The sequence below is a fragment of the Haliotis rufescens genome, unplaced genomic scaffold (genome assembly GCF_023055435.1).
Source record: "Haliotis rufescens isolate VD_foot unplaced genomic scaffold, xgHalRufe1.0.p SCAF_5, whole genome shotgun sequence".
NCBI lineage: Eukaryota > Metazoa > Mollusca > Gastropoda > Lepetellida > Haliotidae > Haliotis > Haliotis rufescens.
Window position 1 is genome coordinate 5,483,534 of NW_025964223.1, and position 23,213 is coordinate 5,506,746.

A 23,213-nucleotide genomic window follows, 5' to 3' on the forward strand; every position below is an offset into this window, starting at 1 on the left:
TGCCCCAGTCATATCAAGTTATATTGATGCCCTAGTCATATCAAGTTATATTGATGCCTGTCATATCAAGTTATATTGATGCCCCAGTCATATCAAGTTACATTGATGCCCCAACTGCATTAAGTTATATTGATGCCTGTCATATCAAGTTATATTTATGCCTGTCGTATCAAGTTATATTGATGCCCTAGTCATATCAAGTTATATTGATGTCCCAGTTATATAAAGTTATATCGATGGTCCAGTCATATCAAGTTATATTGATGCCCCAGCTTCATCAAATTATATTGATGCTGCAGTCATATCAAGTTATATTGATGCCCTAGTCATATCAAGTTATATTGATGCCCTAGTCATTTCAAGTTATATTGATGCCTGTCATATCAAGTTATATTGATGCCCTAGCTTCATCAAGTTATATTGATGCCCCAGTCATATCAAGTTTCATTGATGCCCCAACTGCATTAAGCTATATTGATGCCTGTCATATCAAGTTATATTGATGCCGCAGTCATATCAAGTTATATTGATGCCCTAGCTTCATCAAGTTATATTGATGCCCCAGTTATATCAAGTTACATTGATGCCCCAACTGCATTAAGTTATATTGATGCCCTAGTCATATCAAGTTATATTGATGCCCTAGTCATATCAAGTTATATTGATGCCTGTCATATCAAGTTATATTGATGCCCTAGCTTCATCAAGTTATATTGATGCCCCAGTCATATCAAGTTACATTGATGCCCCAACTGCATTAAGTTATATTGATGCCTGTCATATCAAGTTATATTTATGCCTGTCGTATCAAGTTATATTGATGCCCTAGTCATATCAAGTTATATTGATGGTCGCAGTCATATCAAGTTATTTTGATGGTTGCAGTCATAGCAAGTTATATTGATGGTTGCAGTCAAAGCAAGATATATTCATATGGACAAGAATCCCACCATGAGCAACAAGTAACAGACATGGAGACATAGACATACTTTATTTACAACCTTGCTTGATGGTGAGAACATACAAGTGCGACATGTCAACACATGAACCAAGACAAAGTTGGCAAACTGACAACATAAACTAATGGTCAGTAGAAGGTACTCCTACAGACGGAAGGTGGACCATGGAACAAGCAGGCCCGGACACAGCGGGTCAAATATCACACTAATATTGCATAAATCAAAGATTTCTACAGAATAGACAGAACAGTCCACTGTCACTTCTTTGACAGACGTTTGGGTACCAACCATTTGTTATTCTGGGGGGATGGGGAGGGGAAGGCTGGGACTTTGTCAAAAACAATATATTGTGCCAGAAAATAAATATATATTTTGGAAAAAATTACATTGTTAAACAGGGGCGGTCGGGTAGCCTAGTGGTTAAAGTGTTCGCTCGTCACACCGAAGACCTGGGTTCGATTCCAGACATGGGTTCGATTCCCGACATGGGTACAATGTGTGAAGCCCATTTCTGGTGTCACCCACTGTGATATTGCTGGAATTTTGTTAAAAGAGGCGTAAAACCTCACTCATTCATTGTTTAACAAAAGATTTAAGCTCAAAGTTTTATTAAAAATGATATCTGAAACTGAAACTAAAACGTATCTAGTCTCCATACAATCCCCACCATCTCCAGAATATCAAATGGTCGTCCCCTTAGAGGAAACTATTTTTTACTGATTCTAAACTGTTTGCAAAAACGGCTACTTGCTTCTTACATCTTGATGAATCCTATATTCAGGGTAGGATCAGAGAGTTTTTTGAAACGACTGGAATGTCAATAAGTCTTAGAAGCACCACAAAGAACTGATACAGCCTAAAGAATATCTTCACAACAGAGGTCCTACTAGAAAGTGCAGTGTTCAGGGGACTGATGATGGCAATCCAAGTCATCTGGACATTCAGTGTAACTGCCCATTGATTCCTTGCACTGAGATCCATGACCCATCGAGGACATGGTGCATGGGGGGAAGTAGTCAAAGAAGTTTATGAAAAGCATTAGAAAATGTCAACCAGCATTACAGAACTTCAGAAATCTGCCAGTCCTTCAAATTGTTTCCTGATTAACCTGTCTTTTGTCTCTTACGCCCAATAGAATCTGTTTGGACCGTGGATCGAGACCGATTATTTTTTGGCATTCACGCTTTATATTTTGTAACAAATTTTATATAAAAGAAGAAAATTAAATATTAAATACATTGCTGGTCTGTCACAGGATGTGATTTGCATCTATATTTCATATTATATACACGATATGTTTAATAAATGAATATAAATTGACTGAGTTTACTATTATCACTGTGGCATAGATAGAACTCAGTCTGTCAAATAGTTGTCAGGATCAACAAATAGGTTGAAAATACTGGCAAATATGTTATAATAATTAGTTGACATATATTTGAATCGGAAATTTTGAATATCAGTGTACAGATTGAAATAATATTGTCACATCTAGCATATTGCCTTTTTTGATAAGAAAGGAGGCAACACATCTGTGTATCAAATTCCCCTACTTTCTGAAAAGGACGAAAAGAAAAGAAACATGTGTACACAATATAGAAGAAATACATTCCATTTTTAAAATTTAAGAACATTATTGACACATATCTAGATGTAGTGCTAATAATGAACATAATAATGATACATTTATATGCATTAGTTACAGCTCTGTTGTGTATTGAGACATATATTGTTTAACTGTTGTCATAGTGCATTGACATTTGAGTGAGGGGTACAGAGAAGTCATACAAACTATGAAAATATGTTAGGCCACAGTAAATTAATTATTAGATTGTCATCCTAATTAATAAAACATTTGAGGCAGGAGGCATTTTATTATTCATACAATTTTTTATAAAGTGATACAAGCATCTGTGTCGGTGGATGTGTGTTCTACCTGATGCATGGATGTCTAGTGAGACGACCATATTAAATGGAGTGTGTCATCAAGGTAAGAAACAACGAATTCACACACTGTGATTTTCTTTCAGGTACTGGGGGACAGTCCCAGAGATCAAGTGCAGTGGGTAGTTGTGGGGTGGGGACAGCTGGGCTATAAATATAACCAAGGTATTATAACCTTACAGCAAGCCTAAGAAGTGTTGTGTGAGTTATCTGCCCTTATAGTGAACCAAGTTCAACAAAATGACCACGTTAAAAATTACACCTGGGTCAACAACAAAAACAGGGCCTGTAAAATGTATGAAAACTGAGGTAATCTCCAAAAAACAAAAGCAAAAGAATTGTTTTGGATAATCAAATTTTTTGGTTTCCCGAGTTACCTGTTGAAACGAAGGACTCGTCCGACCTTAACACAATGGTATGGTATTTCAATCAACTCTTCCCATCAAGTAAGTCAGTGACCGTAAAACATATATACATTACCCTACACTGAACCAGTTAGCTACATCAGTCCTCCACTCCAGTCAAATTCATCATTAACATAACTTCATCAATAGCATCAATGCAAAAACAATAAAAGACTAGTTGCTTTTGGGGTCATTATTCCACAATCACAAAAGTTTGGAAATTAAAGTTGAAAGATATTTTCATTTTTCCACAGGTGGTCTAACAATTTTGATTAAAATCGCTTAGCAAATTATTTATGACTAACAAAGTACATTAAAACAAACATGTGATATATCTATCTATATGAACAGCTTAAACTGTTTAATGGTAGACACAAATTTGACACATGATATCCATTGCAGTTCATTCTTTGACTTGTGCCATAATCCCATGTTTGTTCAGGTGAACACTTGCTTTGCCTTTGCATGTGTTTGTGATGGCCGTCACCACTGGGGCTGGATATGCTCACCTTTCTTATGATTAAGGAAATGGTTTTGTTGCTATTTTTTACAAAAATTTGGAACATGAACCGATTCCTAAAGATACACCTAACTTCAAAATTTCAGCTCCTTTGAATACTTATATTCTGGTTCAGTTAAATTGAATATGCATAGTATATATTGTACTTTCAATGAAATGTCTGTTGGATTTATTATTGAAATTATGTTATAAGAAATTAGTTTTCTGATTACAAATAGATGAAACCATGACAGTGTAACAATAGATTAACACAAATTCTGAATAAACATTGTTACTATAACAATCTAGTTTCTTTTCAGCAAAAACATGTATTTGAATGACTGCACACATCATTAGCACAGGTAACTTATACTAAAGCTATATAAGGACTTCAAATAACGGAGTGTTTTGTTATAGTCAAAAGTTGGCATAACTGTTTAGAATGTCACTGAATGTGCACTATAATATTTGCAACAGAGATACGGTAGTATGGTTGAACACATGAATCTACCAACTAATAACGAACAGTTGTTACTCAGAAAATATAAAGCTCCATAAAAATGAGAAACAACAATTCCACAATGTAAATAAAGTAAATATTGCAGAAATGGTTAAGTGCATGAAATGTATTTTTGTGATTCAACTGTTCACGTGATATCTGTACTAACACAAAATGAATGAAGTTAAAAGTCTCAGATGTTTTTCAAGCTTCATAATTTACAATATTTCCTTGTTTGGTCAATATCAGCATAAAGCAAATTAATTCAGTGACCTTTACAAAAAGAAGCAACAATGTATCAAGTTATTGGGTTAGCATGTTAAATAATCATATATTATACCAATTAACACAAATTTGTTCAGAGAGCAAGCATTAACTTTAAACAATTACAAAATGTATACACTACTGAAAGTCATCCAGTGAATAATGAGTCTGCTTAATAGCTCTGCTGTTGATCAAAGATGGTATGACATGACTTCATTAAGCAATATGCCTTTGATCAAAGAAGGTATGACATTACTCCATTAGGCCATACTCTGTGCATCAAAGATGATATAACATGAATCCATTAGACCATATGCTGTTGATCAAAGATTGTATGACTTGACTTTAAGCAATATGCCTTTGATCAAAGATGGTATGACATGATTTCATCAAAGCTATATGCCTTTGATCAAAGATAGTATGACTTAACTTCAAACATATGCTTTTGGACTGGATTGGTATGACTTGACATCATCAAGCAATATGCCTTTGATCAAAGAAGGTATGACATAACTCCATTAGTGGATATGCCATTGATCAAATATGGTATGTCATGACTTCATTGAGCAATATGCCTTTGATCAAAGAAGGTATGGCATGGCTCCATTAGGTCAAATACTGTTGATCAAACATGGTATGCCAAGACTCCATTAGGCAATATGCATTTGGTCAAAGAAGGTATGACATGTCTTCATCAGGCCATATGCTGTTGATCAAAGAAGGTGAGACATGTCTTCATCAGGCCATATGCTGTTGATCAAACATGGTATGACATGTCTTCATCAGGCCATATGCTGTTGATCAAAGAATGTATGACATGTCTTTATCAGGCCATATGCTGTTGATCAAAGAAGGTATGACATGTCTTCATCAGGCCATATGCTGTTGATCAAAGAAGGTATGACATGTCTTTATCAGGCCATATGCTGTTGATCAAAGAAGGTATGACATGTCTTCATCAGGCCATATGCTGTTGATCAAAGAAGGTATGACATGTCTTCATCAGGCCATATGCTGTTGATCAAAGAAGGTGAGACATGTCTTCATCAGGCCATATGCTGTTGATCAAAGAATGTATGACATGTCTTTATCAGGCCATATGCTGTTGATCAAAGAAGGTGAGACATGTCTTCATCAGGCCATATGCTGTTGATCAAAGAATGTATGACATGTCTTCATCGGGCCATATGCTGTTGATCAAAGAAGGTGAGACATGTCTTCATCAGGCCATATGCTGTTGATCAAAGAAGGTGAGACATGTCTTCATCAGGCCATATGCTGTTGATCAAAGAATGTATGACATGTCTTCATCGGGCCATATGCTGTTGATCAAAGAAGGTGAGACATGTCTTCATCGGGCCATATGCTGTTGATCAAAGAAGGTGAGACATGTCTTTATCAGGCCATATGCTGTTGATCAAAGAAGGTGAGACATGTCTTCATCAGGCCATATGCTGTTGATCAAAGAAGGTATGACATGTCTTCATCGGGCCATATGCTGTTGATCAAAGAATGTATGACATGTCTTCATCAGGCCATATGCTGTTGATCAAAGAAGGTGAGACATGTCTTCATCAGGCCATATGCTGTTGATCAAAGAATGTATGACATGTCTTCATCGGGCCATATGCTGTTGATCAAAGAAGGTGAGACATGTCTTCATCGGGCCATATGCTGTTGATCAAAGAAGGTGAGACATGTCTTTATCAGGCCATATGCTGTTGATCAAAGAAGGTGAGACATGTCTTCATCAGGCCATATGCTGTTGATCAAAGAAGGTATGACATGTCTTCATTGGGCCATATGCTGTTGATCAAAGAAGGTGAGACATGTCTTCATCAGGCCATATGCTGTTGATCAAAGAAGGTGAGACATGTCTTCATCAGGCCATATGCTGTTGATCAAACATGGTATGACATGTCTTCATCAGGCCATATGCTGTTGATCAAAGAAGGAATGAGATGACTTCATCAGGCCATATGCTGTTGATCAAAGAAGGAATGATATGACTTCATCAGGCCATATGCTGTTGATCAAAGAAGGAATGATATGACTTCATCAGGCCATATGCTGTTGATCAAAGAAGGAATGATATGACTTCATCAGGCCATATGCTGTTGATCAAAGAAGGAATGATATGACTTCATCAGGCCATATGCTGTTGATCAAAGAAGGAATGATAAGACTTCATCAGGCCATATGCTGTTGATCAAAGAAGGAATGATATGACTTCATCAGGCCATATGCTGTTGATCAAAGAATGTATGACATGTCTTCATCAGGCCATATGCTGTTGATCAAAGAAGGTATGACATGTCTTCATCAGGCCATATGCTGTTGATCAAAGAAGGTGAGACATGTCTTTATCAGGCCATATGCTGTTGATCAAAGAAGGTGAGACATGTCTTCATCAGGCCATATGCTGTTGATCAAAGAAGGTGAGACATGTCTTCATCAGGCCATATGCTGTTGATCAAAGAAGGTGAGACATGTCTTCATCAGGCCATATGCTGTTGATCAAAGAAGGTGAGACATGTCTTTATCAGGCCATATGCTGTTGATCAAAGAAGGTGAGACATGTCTTCATCAGGCCATATGCTGTTGATCAAAGAAGGTGAGACATGTCTTCATCAGGCCATATGCTGTTGATCAAAGAAGGTGAGACATGTCTTCATCAGGCCATATGCTGTTGATCAAAGAAGGTGAGACATGTCTTCATCAGGCCATATGCTGTTGATCAAAGAATGTATGACATGTCTTTATCAGGCCATATGCTGTTGATCAAAGAAGGTGAGACATGTCTTCATCAGGCCATATGCTGTTGATCAAAGAAGGTGAGACATGTCTTCATCAGGCCATATGCTGTTGATCAAAGAAGGTGAGACATGTCTTCATCAGGCCATATGCTGTTGATCAAAGAAGGTATGACATGTCTTCATCAGGCCATATGCTGTTGATCAAAGAAGGTGAGACATGTCTTCATCAGGCCATATGCTGTTGATCAAAGAAGGTGAGACATGTCTTCATCAGGCCATATGCTGTTGATCAAAGAAGGTGAGACATGTCTTCATCAGGCCATATGCTGTTGATCAAAGAAGGTATGACATGTCTTCATCAGGCCATATGCTGTTGATCAAAGAAGGTATGACATGTCTTCATCAGGCCATATGCTGTTGATCAAAGAATGTATGACATGTCTTCATCAGGCCATATGCTGTTGATCAAAGAAGGAATGAGATGACTTCATCAGGCCATATGCTGTTGATCAAAGAAGGAATGATATGACTTCATCAGGCCATATGCTGTTGATCAAAGAAGGAATGATATGACTTCATCAGGCCATATGCTGTTGATCAAAGAAGGAATGATATGACTTCATCAGGCTACATAATTAAATACAGCTGCTTCAAAACAGACTGAACTGAGGAGTAGCTAATCCTGCACACCTAATATTCAATCTGGGGTTCTAGCTGACTGAACGAATCAAATCTAACAAATGGCTAGATACTTGCTGAAAACAATGTTTAACATCAATAAATACATAAATGGTACAGAAAAACTTCCAATTCAGCTCCTTGTTTCCAGAGTAATGTATTATGCATGATGCTTTAGCATCCACAAATCATTGTCCATGTGTCAGCAATGAATACAATGGTAGAAAAGTCATTCACATTGCACAACCATGTTCAGTGTGTTCGTCTTGAACCTTGCATAAGTATCCCTACTGCATGGTAACACTATCAATACTGTGTAACATTTGAATACTGACCTGAATAGAGATCAAACACCAGTTCTCAGACTCACATTTGGTTAAGTGTGTATGGTACTGAATTGAAACAACACATCATCATCATCAAACGACAATGATAATGCCTTGCATATTGCAAGCATTTATGTATCCTTCAAATGCACTGGTCTTGATATATAAGCTGTCGAGCTGTTTCAATGACTGTCACAAATAGTCTTTCAGATATCTAACCAAATTCATAACATTAATTACTGCAATAACATTCTTGTCATTTGGTTGTCAAAGGTAATACTGAAATATAACAATGTCACATGTTCATGGTGAACATGACATGTTAATATGTTCCCCAGTGTACGACACATCTCATTCATTTGTCCCCAGTAAGTATGTGTGGAGGCTAATGTCTTATCAATAGTGTAGTAGACACATTAGTAGCATCACTATAGCCCTCAATGAGATGGAACTACCATATTGTCTTATCATTACTAGTTGTGCTCTGTCATGAGCATCCGGATATCCATCAAAGAAGAATTATCATACTATCAATACCGGACTTCTTTGGATCCGTATTGTCTGTGATGAATAGTGTATCCTTTCGGACTTAAGAACTACTTCCTTGGGACACTGTGTAGTCTCTTCCATAAGCTCACTGATGCTGCAGACATCATTACAGACACTTTTATGTCTCCAGGATTCATCATGGCAATGGGGATTCTTGTTATTTAGCAAACAGATCATGTTCACTGATTCATCCTCTGCATTTCGAACACTGAATGCTGTCATTCATCATCAAGATGGGACTTCATATTTGATCTCTTGCCCATCATTCATCATTCAGCAGCTGAACAGGCATCTCATTCCTTAGGGATTACAATAGTGATGTTTAACACTAAATCTTAAATGAAACGATGAGTTAAATTTCTGCAATGACAAAATTATTGTCTTCAAACGTCTGTTTCATCATGTGATAAGAGGCACGTTTTTGATGGGTCTTAAAACTAGGTTCGGGGGGAGGTACAGCGCCGTTGTCCATCTTGTCCATGTGTCCCCCATCACCCTCACCACCCATTTTGCCATCGATGAAACTTGTATGCATCATACACTGACTCCGTGACGGACTCATGGAGTCGCGAGATACCTGTCTCTGATTGGCTAATGGCTGTTCCTGTGACAACGACTTTGTGACATGCTTTGACCGATAGCAGTATACAACTAGAATGACCAGTCCAATGACACCGAGACTGGGCAGAGCTATGCAAGCGGTCATTATCAAGATTTCTCGGGGACCTGAAAAATAGAATAAATAAATATGTTCACTGGCCGTGACTAAAATGCATCTCTCATCACCAGGATTTATTTTTTTTCATCAGAGGGCATAAAATGAATTCACACATCCCAACAAAGATGCTACTTGTACAGCTTAGTTAAGGAAGAAAAGCTCACTTCTTCATTAATATCAGACAATTTTTATATTCATAAAAGTCATATTGAAATGGAATTACGAACTAGACAAAATATTATCAATCTTCTTGAACAAATGTATTTTGATGGCATATTATAGCTAAACCACAAGACGATAAAAATGAGTTTTCATGGCCTTTAAATATAAATGTATGGCCAAATAACTCAACATATATAAGTTTGAAAGTGTAGGATACGTGTTCTTTTAATCTTCATAATGATTGCCTGATGTTACGTTTATTGAACTTACACATTCTGATGAAAAATATTTGTAACTTAGATAGGAATTTGCATGAAGGACTGGGTTTTTCAATTTTACACCTCCAGACCAAGTTTCATTTGTTTATATTGACACAATCAATACATGAAATTGTAAACAACATACTGGTAACAAGCTACCATATTACAACAATTTACATATATAATAAACATCAGTTAATTTGTATTTTTTACAATTTGTCAAATAAGTGTACAGTGTTTCTTGATAGTGTGTTTATTGGTACACGCCATCTTACATCTCCTCTCATCACTGTCGTCAAAGGGCCCACAGTTGGGGATGCGATCGCATCGCAGGGACTTGTTGATGCAGTAGCGGGGCATGGAGGGGCATATCGTGGAAATGCAGGACTTCCCTCCTTCACACAGAAACTCGTCACAGTTTCCTGCTGGAAAAAACAGATTCCATGTGTGCAAAACAATATATTACTCTGTTAATACAAATAACATGTTTTACCACCTCCCTACTCACTGGCACTTAAAACTTTTAATGAAAATAGTGTGAGCGGCAGATGCTACCATTAGAGCAGGACATGATCACGCTTCTCAGGAACACCTGGTGTCTTCAATGATGTTCAATGATCCACTCATAAAACTTTCATCATTATAATGCAGATTTTGGAACCTGTTTTGGCAGATATTCGAGCCTGAGATTTCTCTGGGATTGACTTTTTGAATTATGTGAATGAATGAATGAATGAATGAATGAGGCCCGTGAAGATCCGGGGTAGAATAGGTCTTAGGCAACCCATGCTTGTCGTAAAAGGCGACTAACGGGATCTGGTGGTCAGGCTCGCTGACTTGGTTGATGCATGTCATCAGTCCCAATTGCGTGGATCGATGCTCATGTTGTCAATCACTGGATTGTCTTGTCCAGACTCGATTATTTACAGACCGCCGTCATATAGCTGGAATATTGCTGAGTGTGGCGTTAAACAAAAAAAATAATAAATAAATAAATAAATAAGAATGAATGAATGAATGAATGAATGAATGAATGAATGAATGAATGAATGAATGAATGAATGAATGAATGAATGAATGAATGAATGAATGAATGAATGAATGAATGAATCATAACCAGTTTTGAATACCTGATGAAACAGATTCCGTTGGGCATAAAGGCAAAATAGCAGTGCAAATTAAATGAATGAATCACTGAAAATCATTGATGACTCCTGGTGTTCACGAAAAGGGTAAGCATGTCCTGCCTCACTGGTAGCACCTGCCAATCACGCAATTTGCAAATGAAGTTGTGTTTGTTGCCTGACACCAGACAGTAGTACTCCCGGCATCCTGTAAACAAACCAGACCATGGGCTGAAATCCTGCCACATGATAGTGCATTTACAGATTTTGTTGAAACTAAAAGTGACATTTGATGTTGAATATTGTGCCAATTGACGTAGTGGCAGTGATAAGATGCAATACATGAGGCCATCTGTATTTTTTGCCTGCTCTTCTGAAAATACCATCCAACTAAAAAATGAAACAACCTTTTTTTCTCCACCAACTGGTCCATCTGGACATATATTTCCCTCTCTTGAAAAAATGAACAGATTTCCTGTTTTATTGAAAGGAGAATCAAGAAGGGCACGCACGCACGCACGCATGCATGCATCAATATGTAATCGCAATAGTCTTGGATGCTTCTCCAAAAAGGGAACTGAGTATGCTCAACATTTGAGGCTGGATGTTTCTGGTTGGTCAAAATAGAGACTGAATGCTGACACCCACTGACCATGCCACACATTGTCACCATCTGATCGTCATTAGTTAATACATGGGTTCTGGGACCTATTTTGCCACAGAATCCCCAGAGTTAATGGGCAGAACAAGCATGACAGTAAATGATCATTGTGATGTCCCATATGTTTTCTCAGGTTGTTTGAGTAAGGTTCACTCTAATCAGACACTCACCGGTATATATTCAGACCTAATCAGGTATGAAAATAATATCACACTTCATCGCAGAGAAACTAATTTTTCTATTGTTTTCATGTGTACATCTCTTTACCTGAAACCAAATCACTTTGAAACCCAGTGCCTGTCAGTCGAATTCCAGACCAACCATTAAAAATACCATTGGCGCTGACATGGATTTGTTACAAGATGGTGATCTAACCATCATTTGATGGTCCCTGATGTATTGGCCTTTACTTTTGTGTCAGTCTCTCATCCACTATTGTCAAGCCACTGGGGAAACCTCTATTAGGCTTGTGTATTTCACAATACTCAGCATTGCCATAATTAATCTAAATTGACTGAGAAAATATTGATCTTGTTTTAAAAATCTTAGTTGGAATGACATTCCAGCACGACATCAGGAAGAGATCGTTGTCAAAGGAGTCATGTGACACCATGGGCTTAGTTCGAGAGCATGTCAGCACTCGAGGCAACACGTTACAGGCCATCACTGCATTGGCCAATCTCATTAAAACCTGTCTTTCAATATTGGAGTTGAGTTTGCTGAAAGGTTTTATAGACCCGTTGTGTCCAACTGTTTGAAACCACTGAAAAGGTTAGTTCTTCATAACCCAGGTCGTAGTAACCGCCATTGATTTCGGAAAAAACACATTTCCAAACTGATGCTAGAAATAGGTTTTGAGTGTGCCTCCATAGTGTTTACTTTGAGGTTCAATAATCTTGGACATTGTTAAAGAAGGACTTACCAGTCTGTGAATCCAACTCAGACTTTATGAGATTCATGTATTGTTATGCTTTCTCAGATTAGAAAAGGTTCTATATCTCAATGAGGCTTCAACAAACATGGGGTGGTACTTAGAACACTATGACTGGAGGTTTGGCAAGTTCAAAGATTTAAGGGTTTAAGTGAGTATACACTTTTGGACAACCAGTAAAAAGCAGATACATCTGAAGCAGGAGAAGAGTATGGTTTTACACCACTTTTAGCAATATTAAAGCAATATCACAGCAAGGGACACCAGAAATAAGTTTCACACATTGTACCCATGTGGGGAATCGAACCCGGGTCTTCGGCGTGACGAGCGAACGCTTTTACCAGTAGGCTACCCGACCGCCCACTGGGCCTTTGGGGTGACAACAAACCCTTTAACCACAAGGCTACCCACCGTCCATGAAGATTTAGAAATAATCACCTGACCAGCAGATTCATTCTCATTCTCACTGAAATCAGATTTTCCCTGTCAAACCTTGATAAACCTTCATTGAAGATCATGTCAGGTGGACTTTCTAATCAGGCAATCGGCTTAGCATCAAAGTCAAAGTCTCAGTACAAATGAGTGGAGTGTTTAGAGATCTGATTTGTGTATCTCAAAACAAGTATATGGACAATTCTAAACAATAACAACTGTTCTGTATTGTGGATATTATACACACTGTTGTGAGGAAGTGCCATGACATTTACACTCAAAATGGTGTTCTGTCCTGGGAACATTTGTGTTTTCTGTATTTATTGTTTTTTGAGTTTTGTTCACATGGAAATTTCTGAAGTGGTAAATAAATGCAAGAAGCAGAAACTGCAAACAGCAACGGATTGTATTCCAAAGATACAGAATATAGCAACTCCAAAACATTTTAGAGTCTTTGTAAATTCATAATTCATATATGCCTGGGTTTCTGCAATCTCATTAAAATCAGATCTTAGTTCTCGCTATCGCTAAGCAAAGATCTGAGGACATCCAACTACGGGTCACGTTAGAACGATCTTTTATGTGACCAATCAAAGTGTTGCTTACCAGATCATGAAAGTGACAGTTGGAATGTGTTTTCTAATCATGAAACCTCGAAAACGTTAACACGGGGTATTCCGAATGACATTTACGGCCCATACACCTGATTCCATCAAAATCATCATCTATCTATCGCTTCCATGGGAGAAACATTTGAATGGAAGAGGCGTTGCACAGTATGTAGGGAGCACTGCCATACATTCTCAGCCATATACTAGTATTAGACATTCTGGAATGTTCATTTGTTAAGTTTTCAAAATTTTAATCGAGAACTGTGTCAACATATTTTTCAAGCGGAGTCTGAAATGGAAGTCACCAGGTTGAAACGAGTGCCGTAAAGCTCGAGATGTCGACATCTTGTGAGTCATTTCAGTGGTCGGTCAAAGTTCGCGAAAGGTCGTTCTGACTTGACCCGTAATGGGATGTCCTCAGATCTTTGTTTGGCGACAATGAGAACTTAGATCTCATTTTACATATACTACTCAAAATAATCTTTAAAAAATTTGTTTTTTGGCTATGACAAACTTCTTCTGTGTAGTATATATAAAAACATTAGTTACATGAGAAAATGTCTCTTATTATATAACGCAGATAATATTTCAAACTTGGATAGCGTAAAAACAGTTTGAAACATTCTTCAGCATTTCCATGACATTTCTAAAGACAAATAATCAAGCAATACACCGACAAACAAGCCAGAGAAACTTACACAAAGAATGTTTCATAAAAACATACACATGTATTTCTAGATGGAATGTCATTCTGCAGTTTGGTCCTCTTGCTAAGATCCCACTGGGAAATCTTACACTTGCCCTAACAAAGCCGTAATTTGGTTAAAAAATCTACTTTAGTGCCTTTCAATAGTTAATCTAAAACGGTTACCATTGTAGCAAAGAAATAAAAAAATTGCAAGGAATTAATTCATCGTTTTTCTTCCCTGAATAAAGTGAAAACCTAACCACTTTCCCTATTACTTAATTTGAGTAAAAGTCTATGTTTTTTTCTGAAATCATTTGGAATCCAAAGAGAGCCCTAATGTCTAAAGGATTACATTCATTTTGTGTCCCATTTCAACACTATTCAATCGCCAGTGCTTTGAGGTTCTTCTAGGATCACAGGAGTTTTTTAAGGGGAAGAGAAACTGATTGCAGTTTGATTTTGTGATTAGAATTCTTATTTCTTTAAGGAAAGTGGAACTCTAAGTTGTGTCTTTTAACCCACACAAGTTTCTCATCAAATCCTCCAAAGACCAATGACAGTTTATGAGGTCATGTGTCCATCGCCCGGGAAATGACGAAGTAGCCCAATTCCGTGGCTCTTTCTTAGTGCGTTACCATTTGCAACAAATTGCAGATATCTTATTTATCTGAACTCACATCTGTAGGTGATGAATGGATTGACAATATTTGCTTCAACTATACTACTGTGAGCGCCATTGGTCTTCAGAGAATAGAAATTTAATTTTCTGGGGTGAGGGTGCCTCAGATATTTACGGAAATAAATAAACCTGCTTGTAATTAACTTGAAAAATAACCTTTCTCTACTTTACGACTTAACTAATTGCCAGATGAAAGTGTAGATTTGTGATCATGTTTTATGGATGCCAGAATTTTTTTGATCATTATACACATCATAGTGAGTGAATGAGTATGGTTTTACGCCGCTTTTAGCAATATTCCAGCAATATCATGGCGGGTATACACATCATAGATTCATAGTGAAGATGTAAAATTATCAAAATGTATTTGGAAATATCAATTGCTGTTTCTGCACAGAGTGACATTGTGAGTAACTTAGGGCTGGTACGGGTAACTCGGGTCAGGTTGGTCATGAGTAGGAACAGGTACCCAAAGGACTACCCAGACCCATAATTAGTCATGTGATATATTGTTTAATGACAAAAACTCACTATTCTATTTCTATGTCACCACACATAACTTATTCATCATTTCGTTATTCTTTGTTGTTACTCCAGTGGAGCTGGAATACGTTACTAGAAAACCACTAGAAAGATGGCACCAATCTCACCTAATCTTAGTCTTTCATTTCCATATTTAGTCCAAACTAAAGTTTTACAGATTTAATGCCCCACTACCTGAAAGTGGGAGGGGGTGGGGGTAGGGGGGTGGGGGTAGGGGTGTGGGGAATAAAAATAAGAGTATTAATATAAAGAACATATGAAGAACAATGAATAAATTTATCAAAGCGTTGTGTCTTAACCCATACTTTCTTAAGTTAACCTCTTTCTAAGTTTATTATAAGGCAGCTTGTGATGTGTACTCACTAGGGAGCTGGGAATGTAATTCAAATGCACACTGATCCTTTAACAGGAGTAATAATAATATAGCTTGATGAATGGAATGACAGAACTCCAGATAACTCTTTGAGCAATTGAGTTTTTACTGGAAGGTTTTTATTTTAATTGGGTTATTACATTTTTCATTGGGTAACCAATATTTTTTCACTCATCTATTCATCACTCTATTGGGTTTTTCCCAAAATGAGTTAACATTTTGAGATTTCCAAAATAAATAAATAATGTTTTTGATGTATATAAGGGTTCTAACTATAAGCTTGACTCAGAAAGTAAATTAGCCTGTTATTGTGTTTCGTAAATTAGCTCCATTGTACGCATGCTGAAAAAGCTTCATTGAATATTTACGCATGCTGTTTTATACATTTGTGTTTTCCATCTAATGCATGCGTTTCTGTATGCAAGTTAATTGAAAGTAATTGGGTTTTGAATATTTTTTTATGGGGGGGGGGGGTTATTTTATGCAAATACACAGCTTATCTATAGCTCTGTTCATCATCATCATCATCATCATCATTATTATTTAGATTATTTATAGATTAAAATACAAAATGGCAGCAAAGAGGGTTTGGGTGATCCTGGCACAGTCAGGCTTGTTAGGTTCATCATCAGATCAGGGCCCTTGCCCCCTCTACACGCACCCCAGACAGCGAAAGGGACTTCTCCCAGGAGGAAGCGCTGCCAGTCAAACCCACCGAGAGCTTCATCATCATACCAATGTCAGCCAGACTGCAGAATCAGGCGCCATTAAAGCATTCATAACATTTCCCAACCAGTCTACAACATGAAGGGGCGGTCAGGTAGTCTTGTGGTTAAAGTGTTCGCTTGTCATGCCGAAGATCCAGGTTCGATTCCTGACATGGATACAATGTGAGAAACCCATTTCTGGTGTCCCCTGCCATGATATTGCTGGAATAATGCTAAAAGTGGCATAAAACCATACTCACTCACTCACTCACTCACTCACTCACTCACTCACCCCGACAGCATGAAACCCACCAAGTTGTCTGACCCATCTCCTATTATTTCCAAAACATGCTACTGGTGTCAATTATACACAGAACTTTCATTACAGAGTGTTAACCTCAATACTGTAAAACCTTCTGTGTGCCATGCGGCCAATATGATTTGGTAAAAGGCTAAATCATTTTATCGCTGTGGTCACAAAAAATAAATTCTAAATTCTTCTGATGATATCAACTCAATATTTGGAATCGAGAACTGGGGACTATTTTCAGCATTAAAATGGCAGGAAATAATTACAAGAGGCCAAAATAAACACTGCTGAAACTCACCCAAAAAAACTTAATCTAAAATCAATGCTGACTAGTCGATGATATTAAGTCAGTTAATATTAGTCAGAGATATTAGCTTCGTCCCAATCTTTGTCCTATTTTTTTATATTTTGTCAGCCTCAAATTCACATTTGTCCCTGTACCCTGGATATCTTGGGGAAAATGATCTTATGAACAAACTGTCTTAGTAAGTATTAAGAATGTATGGTAATTAAAACAACAGTGAGTGAGTTCGGTTTAACGTCGCTTTTAACAGTATTCCAGTTATATCACGGCGTGTCAGCTTAATGTGGGAGGAAAGCCTGAAGTGATGCAGGTCTTAGATGTTTACCACTTCGGTGAAACCCACGAGCACGGGAATGGCGCTGACAAACCTAGAAACATAATTGTAGCGAACCGGGATTCGAACCCACAATCATAGATTTCTGGCGTGCCCAAGGGATGCAACTCTGCACAGCGAATTGTGGCGCCTTAGACTACTGGGCCACCGGTGCCCCCTTACTTGTGTAAGCTGCCAAACTCTAACCCCCTTCAGAGTTCTGGAAACTCCCAGAGTATAGCCCCGGGGGTCGATTCTGGGAGAGGGGGTAGATTCTGTGTGCTCCCACAATCTACTCCGGGGTAGATTCTGGAAGGCCCCAGAATCTACCCAGGTATACTTTGAAAGGCGGGGGGGTATACTTTCAGACTTTACATCGGCACTAATCACCTTAAACACTCCTTAAGTATAATATACTACTCAATAGATGTTAAAGAACACCCAATGTTTTCAAATGACTATAGTTAGTCTATCATGGCTGTGACAGATTAACTATAGTCATATTGACAAGTTGGTGTTTTTAACTTCTTTTGAGTAGTTTTTACGACTTAAACAAACAAGGATGTGTAGATTCACTGAGGATGTGTTCTGTATAGTGACTGCAGGCAACACACTGTAGTTTCATCTGGACATTTCACTTACCGTTTCCAGGTATCCTCACTGCTGACCAGCTCAGTTTGAATCCAGTGCTTCCAAAAGTATTGCCAGTCACTGACACAAACCTGCAACATCATGTAAAAAAGATAATAAGGATAATAATGATGATAATTCTACTACTAGTTATTATTTGTATGGCCTAAGGCTTAAATGCATAGATGTTTCTGAGAAATTATTAATTTTTTGTTTTGCAAACTCAAATATTGATTTTAATGCCACTCTCAGAGACTTGTAATGGGGCTAGGACCTTCCTAAAGTGTCAAGCTTATCCATCTTTTCAAAAAAGATATCACAAGTTATGTCCTGACAATGTTTGTTTGTTTGTTGTTTAATGCCGCACTCAGCAATATTCCAGCGTAGTCCTGACAGCAGCCTGTAAGATCGAGTCTAGACAGACAATCCAGTGATTGATACTGTAAGCAAGGATCTATGTCATCAGAGTATGATGATGCACTATCAACCAAGTAGCAAGTCCATTTGGTCACCTCTAAGTATAGTATTAAAATATTATACATTTATATACCTAGGTATCCAGGTACTATGTTCTCCAGTGCGGTTTTATTTCTTCCCCGACCAGTACATTCGTTTGAATTCCAGATACCATTCTCAACTCTGAGGAGTATACAACTCAAGCTGCCTACAGCACTAGAGGGTGTTTACATCCACCTCACATGTCGGGTACCCATTCCGTTAGCTGAACAGAGGCACATTTGAACTTATTTACTTGCCCAGGTGACACCACATGTTTTGACACTTGTGATTCGGGTGTATGTACGTATTCTTGTTTCCACCATCTGGTCATCTAGCATTGGACGAGTGAGTTAATTCTCTTGTGAGGTGAGGTGAAATTGCGTTTAACGCCGCGTTCAAGATTATTGCACTTATATAGCGACATGCATGCACGTGTGTGTGTGGCTGCTTGTACTAGTCCCGACTGATGCCGATTTATAGTGCTAGCCCACTGAGATACCATGCCGCAGTTTAACATGAATACCCCTTCAGACACAGTATACTGACTCCGAACCGACCAGTCCTTGTTTTAGCCCCTTAATGCCGAGCGCAAGACAGGGTAACAACAAGTACCATCTTCTAACGTCTTTTGGTATGATGCGGCCGGGGATCGAACCCCGGACCTTCCTCTCTCCGGGCGGACGCTCTACCACTAGGCCACGGAGGCAGTCTAATTCATTTGAGTGCATAGGGTGAATGTACGATAGAGGTAGTGACAACCAGCATAGGTAGCTGGGGACCTATTCTGACCAAGAATCCCGACTGGGGTCAAGCCAATGGACAGATAATGGATAACACTTCTCCCCATTGTCAGAGATCTCATTACAGAGTTTATGCCTCACATATATAGATCTTGTTGTTTCTTTGTAAATATCCATGACAACAGGAAGAGTGAGCGAGTATGGTTTTACGCCGCTTTTAGCAATATTTCAGCAATATCACTGCGGGGTACACCAGAAATGGGCTCCACACTTTGTATCCATGTCGGGAATCGAACCCGGGTCTTCACCATGATGAGAGAACACTTTAACCGCTAGGCTACCCGACCTCCCTGACAACAGGAAGAACGGAAGACAAGCCGCAGACATCAGCAGAAAATTTCACATCAGGTGAGATAAAAATCACAACCGTATAACGCTTGCAAAATTTTGTCTGATGTCAAATCAAGACAATATTATCTATCTCCTCTGTTAACTGGTACATGGATCTGTCAGAGCTCAAAGAAACAAGCCTCACAGCTCAGTGTCTTTAATTACCACATGGTCAATGGAGGTGAACTCAGAACCCCCAACACACCATCAAACATTTGCACACAATTAAGAATCTGCTCGAAGACTCTTTTATTACATTCATCCTCCTGGTAAATGTCACCAAGTGCACATGTCAGAGAGATGCGGTTGTCAGATTAACATTTTCACATGGTGTGAACATAACGATTAATTTCAGACTGCTGACATTTCAAGCATTTGAAGTTCGATCTGAAATTCAAAACTCATTCTACAGCAACAACTCAAAAAGAGAAAATGTGTTAAAGACTGTCCATTAAGGTTAAACACTTTCCAGCTTCCAGCTTCCTGCAGATGAGTTTGAACTTGCTCACTTCTCACTTCCTGTTATACTGATGGTAAATGGTTAAGCAACAGTGTTTCATGTTTCCCACTGAGATGTGTAGAATATGGCATTCTATATTCAGTATTGCAAATACAGTGCCATACAACAGACTACTGGAAATGGACAAATTTCCCATGGAATAAAAGATAGCCAAATTGTTCCACTTGTAGATGACTTGAACAATTAACAAAGGAAGTCTTAATTATTGAGCAAATTTTCACTGGATGGCGCTGTAGTCACCCCACTTCATAATATTTAACGCATGATTTGCAATTTGGGTTTACTCTATGGATGCTTTTGCAGAATAAAATTTCTGGAAAAATGAACTTTTGAATATTTAAGCTAGTGGAATTTGAAATTGTCCAGTACATTTTAAGACTAGCTAGCCAAACTGACCAGCAATATTTTGGGACTATTTCACATACCAGATAGTTCAAGGCTGACTGTTAAAAAACCCATTTATTTATGAAATAATATTAACAGATTTTTTTCAAAATAAAAACTGTCATGAAACTGCCTGCATCAACCAGTAGCATTGTAATGTTGAAACAGAAAAGCTACCTTGGTATGATTTATAAATATCTGAAATCGGTTATCATGTCATCCGTTGGAATGTAAATTACCAGTAGACCACTCACTATATTTTGCAAACTATGCACAAAAGTATGCTACAGTAAATAATAGGGGTGTCACGAAACAGGTACCTCACGATACGATACGTATCTCGATTTTGAGGTCAAGATACGATACATATCTTGATTTTGAGGTCAAGATACGATACTTATCTCGATACAGCAATACCGACCTTTAATGTATAATTTTAGAAACAAACTTTATAATTACATATTACATTCACAATTATGTGTTCTAATCACTATCAGCAGATTATTTTGTAAAATAATAATATTTAGAAAGGTTTATTCAAACAAGTGTCAGAAACTAACAAGTTTTCATATGTGTTAAATTCAGAAAATATGATGACATTTAGATTTGAATAAAAAATCAATTGATACACGAACAAGTGGATACCGATTTCAATAAAATTTCGTATCGATATAAATTTACATGTATCTCGTATCGTGAGAATTATCTACCGATGCATCGGTACAATCAGTGAATCGTGACATCCCTAGTGAATAATATTGCTTATAATACCAGACCCGACTCTAATGTTTACAGGCTGGTGTCTTACATCTGGAGTACTAAGTAAGGATAGGAATTTATGGATGAAAAACTTCTTTAATACAATTAAGAGCGATGTTTCGATGTAGGTTCTAACACCGTTATCAAGCAAGTCGCTCCTAATTGTTGTTCATCCGTAAATTCTTATCCTTATTTAGTATTCCAACTTCTAAATGCCTATCAAAGAAGCTGGAGTATTGTTGATTCTGGTCTGAAACAATAACAATTAGTGAGAATGTGAAAGATGGCGTGGCACCATGACCAAGCACGGTATAGGTACCAGAAGCTCCACTTGGAAGATTCAAAATCACCAATATCGGGTCGTAAGAGGCGATTTATCCTTGTCAAGGAGGCGACTGACAGGATCTGGTGGTCAGGCTCGCTAACTTGGTTGATGCATGTCATCATATCCCAATTGTGTAGATCGATGTTCATGATGTCAATCACTGGATTGTTTGGTCCCTGCTCAATTATTTACAAGCCACCTTACTATAGCTAGAATATTGCTGAGTGCAGCGTTAAACAACAAACAAACAAACAAACAAAACAAAGGAAAAATGACAGCAAGGTACTGATGAGCTTGCCAGATACAGGAAGCAGGAATATACAGATCAAGTGGTTCCTGCAAGTTACAGTGGCAAGGAAAGTACATATGTGTAGTCATGGAGACATCGTGAGAATCTGTTAAGGTGGACTGCCTCCGTGGTCTAGTGGTAGGGCGTCTGCCTGGTGTTCGATCCCTAGCTGCTTCATACCAATAGACGTTAAAAGATGGTACTTGTTGTTACCCTGCTTGGCGCTCGGTACTAAGGGGCTAAAAATGGACTAGTCGGCTCAGAGTCAATTTAATGTCTGAGTTGGTATACCGTATTTTGAGTATAGTGCGCACATTTTTTCCAAAAAACACAGCTGTGTAGAGGGGTAAGTGCAATAATCATGGAGTGAGTGAGTGAGTGAGTGAGTGAGTGAGTGAGTGAGTGAGTGAGTGAGTGAGTGAATGAGTGGAGTGAGTGAGTGAGTCGGCTACCCGACCGCCCCTCTACAACTTCAACCATGTTATGGCTGAGATATAATTTCTTCACAATTTTTCATAATCACCTACACTTGCATTAGTTCTACATGTTCAGAATGGCCAGAGAATCCTGGCTGAGAACTAACTGCAAAAACAACAGTGTGACGTCATCCTAATTGGTTCAAACCCAGGTACAGTATTAAGGGATACAAAGTGCGATCTTACCGTATAACAATTTTCGATGCGGTGGATAAGTACTTGCTCATGCCCTTGTCATAAGCAGCCAGCTGGCCACACAGGATCTTCACAGGCAGCATATCCTTAGTGGCAAAACCATTGTAGATCAGCAACTGAGGGTCAGAACACTGAGCTGAAACAGAAGCACAGCAACTTTACAAATAAACTGAGGGAAACAAATAAGGGAACACCACTTTATCCCACTATTCCTTTATTTATTTCCGGATTTTCACCCACAGAGCAATTCAAAGCATGCAAAGAAACCTGGAAAAGAATAAAGGAACGTGTACTTTCATGTGTTCCCTTATTT

The 23,213-nt window shown here is 38.2% G+C and overlaps 1 protein-coding gene across 5 annotated transcripts in view; it reads right to left on the reverse strand.

Annotated features, from left to right (window-relative positions):
* Positions 1 to 4,572: 4,572 nt before the first annotated feature.
* The window catches only part of LOC124133593 (procollagen C-endopeptidase enhancer 2-like), a 229,584-nt gene continuing 210,943 nt past the window's right edge, over positions 4,573 to 23,213 (reverse strand). For 4 of the 5 annotated variants that reach the window (XM_046498042.2, XM_046498043.2, XM_048383921.1 and 1 more), the window contains 4 exons: positions 22,892 to 23,036; positions 18,337 to 18,416; positions 10,294 to 10,443; positions 4,573 to 9,604 (listed from right to left, as the gene is read on the reverse strand). In XM_046498042.2, coding sequence (XP_046353998.1) covers positions 9,231 to 9,604; positions 10,294 to 10,443; positions 18,337 to 18,416; positions 22,892 to 23,036 — 749 coding nt within the window. In that variant the 3' untranslated portion in view covers positions 4,573 to 9,230. The remainder of the gene's footprint in view (positions 9,605 to 10,293; positions 10,444 to 18,336; positions 18,417 to 22,891; positions 23,037 to 23,213) is intronic. The other variant, XM_046498044.2, reaches the window with a different exon arrangement.